This window comes from Mastomys coucha, unplaced genomic scaffold (genome assembly GCF_008632895.1).
Source record: "Mastomys coucha isolate ucsf_1 unplaced genomic scaffold, UCSF_Mcou_1 pScaffold5, whole genome shotgun sequence".
NCBI classification, from domain to species: domain Eukaryota; kingdom Metazoa; phylum Chordata; class Mammalia; order Rodentia; family Muridae; genus Mastomys; species Mastomys coucha.
In genome coordinates, this window is record NW_022196911.1 from 106,216,161 (window position 1) to 106,223,417 (window position 7,257).

At 39.9% G+C, this 7,257-nt stretch overlaps 1 protein-coding gene across 7 annotated transcripts in view; it reads right to left on the reverse strand.

Moving 5' to 3' along the window:
• LOC116077728 (ATP-binding cassette sub-family A member 8-B) overlaps positions 1-7,257 on the reverse strand; it is an 80,420-nt gene that overhangs the window by 26,669 nt on the left and 46,494 nt on the right. For all 7 annotated transcript variants that reach the window (XR_004113315.1, XR_004113316.1, XM_031352469.1 and 4 more), the window contains 5 exons: positions 6,655-6,828; positions 6,177-6,290; positions 4,126-4,248; positions 2,417-2,479; positions 1,926-2,017 (listed from right to left, as the gene is read on the reverse strand). Coding sequence is in view for 5 of the 7 variants with exons in the window: in XM_031352469.1 (XP_031208329.1) it covers positions 1,926-2,017; positions 2,417-2,479; positions 4,126-4,248; positions 6,177-6,290; positions 6,655-6,828 (566 nt within the window). In the remaining 2 variants the exon portion in view is untranslated. The remainder of the gene's footprint in view (positions 1-1,925; positions 2,018-2,416; positions 2,480-4,125; positions 4,249-6,176; positions 6,291-6,654; positions 6,829-7,257) is intronic.

The window sequence follows — 7,257 nt, forward strand, 5'->3', positions numbered from 1 at the left end:
TCAAGATCAGATCAACGATCTAAACAGTCCCATATCTGCTAAGGAAATAGAAACAGTCATTACTAGTCACCCAACCAAAAAAAGCCCAGGACCAGATTGGTTTAGTGCAGAGTTTTATCAGAGCTTCAAAGAAGACCTAATACCAATATTCCTCAAACTATTCAACAAAATAGGAACTGAAGGCACTCGACCCAATTCGTTCTATGAAGCTACAATTACTCTTATACCTAAACCACACAAAGACCTAACGAAGAAAGAAAACTTCAGACCAATTTCCCTTATGAATATTGATGCAAAGATACTCAATAAAATTCTTGCAAATCCAATCAAAGAACACATCAAAACGGTCATCCACCATGATCAAGTAGGCTTCATCCCAGGGATGGAGGGATGGTTCAACATATGGAAATCCATCAACGTAATTTACTACATAAACAAACTCAAGGACAAAAATCATATGATCATCTCACTAGATGCTGAGAAAGCATTTGACAAAATCCAGAACAAAGAATTTTTAAACTGCAAGAGAAAAAGTCAAGTAACATATAAAGGCAAACCTATAAGAATTATACCCAATTTCTCAACTGAGACTCTTAAAGCTAGAAAGGCCTGGACAGAGGTCTTGCAGATTCTAAAGAGACAACAGATATCAGCTCAGACTATTGTACCCAGCAAAATTCTCCATCACCATAGATGGAGAAACCAAGATATTTCATGACAAAACCAAATTTAAACAATACCTTTCCACTAAACCAGCCCTACAGAGGATACTAGAAGGAAAACTCCAACCTAGTGAGGCTAACTACATTTAAGAACATACATGAAATACATAATTCTACACCATTCAAACCAGAGTGAAGTAACCCAGGTCCAGAAAACAAGCATGGTATCGTACTCACTTAGAAAGGATAACCATGCTACAATTCACAGATCCAAAGAAACTACAGGGCCCAAGGGAGGGAATTGGGTAGGAGATACGGCGAGGAGCAGAAAGGGGATGGGATCAGATATAGGGAAGGGAGTGGGAGAGGGCTGGGAGAGAGAGTGGGAATCAGTTGAGAGCATCTCTGGGACTAGCTGGAGACCTGGGATGGGTGAGGCTCCTGGGTGTGATGCATGGTATGTACTAATTATAACTGAATATTAGCCATAAAGTACAGGGTAGCCATGCTATAATCAACAGACCCAAAGAAGCCAAATAACAAGGAGAGTCGAAGGGTGGATGGTTGAATCTTTCTTAGAAGGGGAAAAAACAGTAGATATTGGAGGTTGATGAGAGGAGAGAATTGGGTGGAAGAAGGGATTGGGAGGGGAGCCAGGCAGAGGAGGAGGTCATATGCAGGGAGAGCAGGGGAGATGGAAGGGAGATCAGCTGTGTGTGGAGGTAATCTCTAGGACATGCCAGAGACCTGGGATGGGGAAAGACCCCAGAGGATTTAAGGGGGGTGAATCTAACTGAGATTCCTAGCAGTGGGGGATATGGATCCTGAAGAGGCCACTTCTTGTAGCCAGGCAGGACTCCCAGGGAAGGAATGAGGACAGCAACTCACCCACAAAACCTTTGATCCAAAATGTATCCTGCCCGTGTACAGGGACCAATGGCGGCATTCTTTTAAACCACCTCTCTATTCAAATCGATAGCTTTTTAGATCCAGCCCCATTGCACCTCCTCCAGGGTTGTACTGCAATGCCCTGTCAGAGACTTTACTGTCAGCAGTGTGGGTCTGTTTTTGTCACTGCATCATAGATAGCCTTCTTTGGCTTGTGTATCTGAGCCTCTGCTATCTTCAGTACATCCTTCATCCACAGTCTATCCTGACACAGTGGCATAGGCTTATTAATTGGTTTGTTTATGCATTAAAGAAAAAAAAACCCAGAATATTGATTGGTGAAACAAAATAACCCTCAGTTTGATCTCTTCCTACCTAAAGATGGGATCTTTCCTCATTGTTTTCTTTCCAAACTTCCATTCCAGACATCGAAGGGTAAAAATAAAAATGAAAAAATGAAGGTAAGGCTGGGAGAGAGAGAAGGGGGAGAGTGCATTAGAAAGCACAAAACGGTCATCGTCTTAGTATGAAGTGAAGTAGTATAATACTTGACAAGAGTTATTATATTCAATAACAATTTAAATCTCCAACATCCTCCTTGGTGCATTTGGAAGTCATTCATCTTCATTACAAATCAGCTATAATTATGGGCTATAATTTTTTCTATCACAGGTACAAGTGTTCTTAATATTTGGCGAGTAATTATCTTGTCAGTTAACCTTTGTAAAAAGAGTTGTCTATGATTTTACAAGTGTTATATTTGTATTATGAAAATCTCATCTCTTTGTTAGCAAATATACAGCATGTCAAATGAATTAACATTGTTGAGTATGATTTAGAACCCAGTAAAAAGAACACATCCTTACTATAAGGAATACCAGGAGTGGCTCTACAATCGGTTTTTCATCAAAGACCCAAAACACAAAAGCCTAGAAAAGAAAAAAAAAAGGAGTTAAATAGAGAAGTTTCATCTCACAGATTTTTCTCATTAGGAATCTGAATTGGCCCTAAACAGTCTCAATGACATTTTCCCAAGTGCACTAGAAACTTCAGGCAAGTGTTCATCCTGACATGTGCAACTGAGGAGTTGTCTGAAGCAATGAGTTTCATTGATCACTCGGTGAGAGAGGATCTGAGTTATGTTGAGCCAGCCCTCCTCAAATGATGAGAGATCTACTTTCAGTTTTATTCCAGAGAACTCCAGACACTTCCTGTGCCCCCTGCTTCTTGCCTGATGCCTCGTCTCCATTCCTCCACCTCACTGGTACTTCTTTTCTATGCCCGGCAACTTTCTTCTTACAGAGGCATAGATATATTCTCCAACACTCCCCCCCCCAAATCACGAAGCTTAACATCATTTTATCCGCATCCATTCGAAGCTAAGTAAGCCTAGAAACATGAAAGGCATAAAATGACTGTGAACACTGTTCTGTTTCCCACCACCTAGTCCTAGTCATCTCCACGTGTTAAACAGGGGTCACCCGTTCTGTTAAACACCAAGCAGACCACGCTGTCCCACCTGGGAGAAAATTCACTGGAATCTCACGCATGTTCTGCAAGTTCTAGAGACCCACGAAGATGTCAAACTTCTATAAACTGTCATGAGTTCCAGTGCCACACCACCTCCAGTAGAATGATCTGTGTGACAAGTTCCACAGACTGAGGCAGTTGACCTCAAAAGGGGGAGGCCTCCTGGAACCGGTTGTGGAACTCTTTGCTGGAGAAAAAATACTGAGCCATAGTTCTCATGGCACTCTATCTGTTTTGTTTTCTCTTACTCCTTTTCTTATTTACATGTTCCTGGTAGCCAAGATCTTAAGTGAGAATAATGGGTAAGAAACCATCCCTAGAGATGGGGTCACTAACCTGACCTCATTCCCAGGGAAACCAATGCTTTACTTTTTAAATCATTTATAAAACTATTATGATAGGTAAAAACTTTCCCAACAATAAAATTTCATATGGCTACATATGTGTCACCGGAGGTGGGTTTTGGTATATGGTAAAGAAAGCCTTAATTAGAAAGAAATAAAAGAGTTTAAATTTATGCATTGAAGATTTATTAAAAAAGTCAGACATTAGATGTTAAATAATAATTGACTACATGGGGCTGGAGAATTAGCTCAGTGGTTGAGAGAATTGACAATAAAGATTTATTAACCAGCTCCTGAAATTATGCCACTAGCCTTGGACAATTGCCCCCACTGAATATATCCTTTTAGAATTGTTATATTTGACTTATATTAATTATGATGTCACCTGTTCTGTTGTTTCACTGGATACAGTTTCTAAGAGATACTTTTGTGCTTTATTGTGCCAAATGATTTTTGATAGTATTTGTGATTATTTCATTGGAAACAGTTTCTAAGGGATGTAATGTTTTGGTTTTAAAGTATAAAAATCCCCTGCTTGAGAGCTGCAAAATACACTCAGATTCAAACTGCCTCTGTTTGTTTCTGTTCGTCACCACCAAATCCTTACCCACCTGGCCTCGAGAACCCACATCCCAGGGACCCCCATACCCGGCTGGGGTGGTCTGTGACATTCCAGGATGTGAGACAGTAGTCTTACTTACATGCAGATATAGGATCAAACATCCAATCAGAGTTGACGGTGGGACTAAAATGATGATGATGCAATACAGTATACCACCTGCATTGAAATCCAGCAACATTGCAGCCACCGAGAACATGGTGATCTGCAGGGAGTACAAACATATAAGTTGGTTGTTCTAAATTTTGTGTTTTCAGATGAAGAGGTCTCACGATGAAGATAATACAGTCCAACTTTCCTTCTTACTTCTGTAAGTTAATTTAAGAGGTCGGCACACAAAGCAGTGAATTTTATGCTGACATCTTGTCCCCCTTTAAAGTCTCGTATGCATTATGTCACACATTGTATCTCTAATTTAGATATGCATGAGGGAGGAAGATGTGGCAGGCCAACCTTCCAAATTTCAACTCCAACTTCCCCATTCAAAAGGAAAGCAGTGTGTTTGCGTGAACATCCTCGGTTTTTAACAACTTAGGAAAATTGCTCTGGCTTAGACTTCCTCATGTCTGGCTTAGACTTTCCATCACTAAATAAACCTAGTATCTGCTATATAAAATACTTTAAATATGGACAAGGGTGAGAAACTGGCATGTTTTTCTTCTTGGGGTCAAATTTAGAATAAGATAAGCATTAATTTGAAATTGATATTTGACTAGAAAAAAAAGCTAACAGCAACAATAGCAACAGATTATTTTTGTTAGCTGTACCAGTGGAGAAAAATAGGCACAAATTCTAAAAGACAAATTTCTGGCAATAGGAAAAATTATAGGCATACAAACCCTTCACTTTTTTAATAAAAATAATGTGTGGTGACCTACTCAACATTTTCACCACTTCCAGAGATTTGTGTCACTGCTTTACAAACTGTACAGGTTTGTACAGTTGCTAGAGGCTTCTTCTTAGCTTATTTCCCGTATCGATCATCCATCCTGCTAACTGCCATGAGCTCTTGGGAGAAGCTGGGTGTCCTGGGAGAATCTGGGTGTCTTGGGAGAAGCTGGGTGTCCTCCCCTCTAAGGTTGTGTTCATCTCTTATGTTCTAAGTCGGACCACTGTATGTTCTCCAGATTTCATTTCTCCATTTTTGGTATGTGGTGTGTGTGTATGTATGTGTTTATGTGTGTGTATGTGGTATGTATGATATGTATGTATGTATGGTGTGTGTCTGTACATGGTGTTTGTGTAGTGTGTGTAGTATGTGTGTATATGGTGTTTATGTGTGTATGTGATATGTGTGTATGTTCATACGTTTGCATGTTTGGGTTTGTTTGGGCCTGAGCATGGCTAAACCAAAGGCTACCATTTTGCTAGGTTGGCTAGCCAGAGGATCTACCCATCTCTATTCCCCAGCACTGGGGCTACAGTCACATATGCAGCAATTTCTCTTTCTTTTCAAGCCTGGTGTGGGGATCTAAACTAGGTTCTCATGCTTACATAGCAAACATACCATACACTGAGCCATCTCTCTGGCCCTAGCTTTTACTTTTAAAGTGAAACTTGTGTTTCCATCTTCTTAAACAGCCCTACTAACTATTTTCATAAAGCTTATTATTTGTTGTCTAATAGACCCTTAAGATGGAAAGGAATGCAGATCATTTTTATTACATTCAGTTTAATAAATTGTTGTCTACTAACTGTAATCTTTTATAACTCAGGGATGACACCATCCATTTTTCTCTCGCAATCAGCCTTCATTTTCTTGACTGCTGAGTCACTTTTCCATCCCAGCTCCAATGGTTTCTACTTTTAACTATTCCAGGAGCAGACTCTGTAGTGTGGTGAATTGTGGAGGCCTTTCTAATCACATCACTTTCAGGAAACATGCAGATGATCTTCTGGTTTTCTCCTAAACCAACATTTTGTAGTTTTTTGAAACAATATGACCTTTTAATGAAAGACAAGTACAGAAATAGACTGGGGGAAAGTGCAGATTTCAAAAGCTATCTGTTGTTGAGGTAAATGTAGATATTTGGAATTGAAAATATAAGTGACCATTTTACCAAGGACATAAAGTATTATCTTAGAAGTTTATATCACATATGCACAGTAAATGTCCACAAGTAACATACTTACAATATAGAAGCTTAGTGACCAAATGCCGCTGTTTTTTTTCCCCTTGCGAGAGATGAATGAAATCACGTATGTTAAGAAGATCAGGGATATGGCATAGCCAAAAGAACATGGGATCTAAAAACAACAATGGGAGCATGAGTCTCAGAGAGAGCCTACAGAGAGGTAGGAAAACACGTGGGCTCCAAATACTACCACGGTGCCATCTTATAGTTAGTGCCACGGTACCATCTTATAGTTAGTGCCACAGTGCCATCTTATAGTTAGTGCCATGGTGCCATCTTATAGTTAGTGCCACGGTACCATCTTAGAGTTAGTGCTACGGTACCATCTTATAGTTAGTACCATGGTACCATCTTAGAGTTAGTGCCACGGTACCATCTTATAGTTAGTGCCACGGTACCATCTTAGAGTTAGTGCCTGGCATGAAAGCAGTTTGCTTTACAAATTTACAAAATTTACAATTTTTTTTTGCACTTACTTGTATAATATGACTTATAATAGGAAACATGGCATCTGGGAAGTGTAAAAGGTAGTCCATTAGAGACATGAAGAGGAAGACAAAGCAATACAGGGGAATGTCCACCAGTGCCTGCCCGAACCAGTAAGCAGAGGGGAAGAGGCCGGAGACCCGCAGCTGGAACCAAGCTTTGTTCTGTCCAGGAGAGAGAAGAGAGACACAAATGTGACCTTAGCTTGAGTTTTAAAGACCATAGAATATTTAATGTTGATGTTTATTTATAATAACTCTGGACTGTTGTGATAAGTACTACCTAGGCTGAGAGGTGTGGATGACTGACAGATGTAGCTACCAATCAACTGCTTTGGTGAAGGTCATGCTGAGGTTCATCATATACTTGGGAGGTACATGAAGATTTCCTATAATCAAACATCACCATGGGTGGGAGAGACTTACAAGGCTGGGTGTATGAATGGAAGGCTTATCTATCAAGCAACCCACTTCCCATTTTCTATACAACTGTATAACTGCACATATAAAATATGTATGTAAGTGACTTAGTGACTTGGTTTAATTGTATTTTTTTTTAAAGACAGGGTCTAATATAGCCCTGACCAGTCTTTT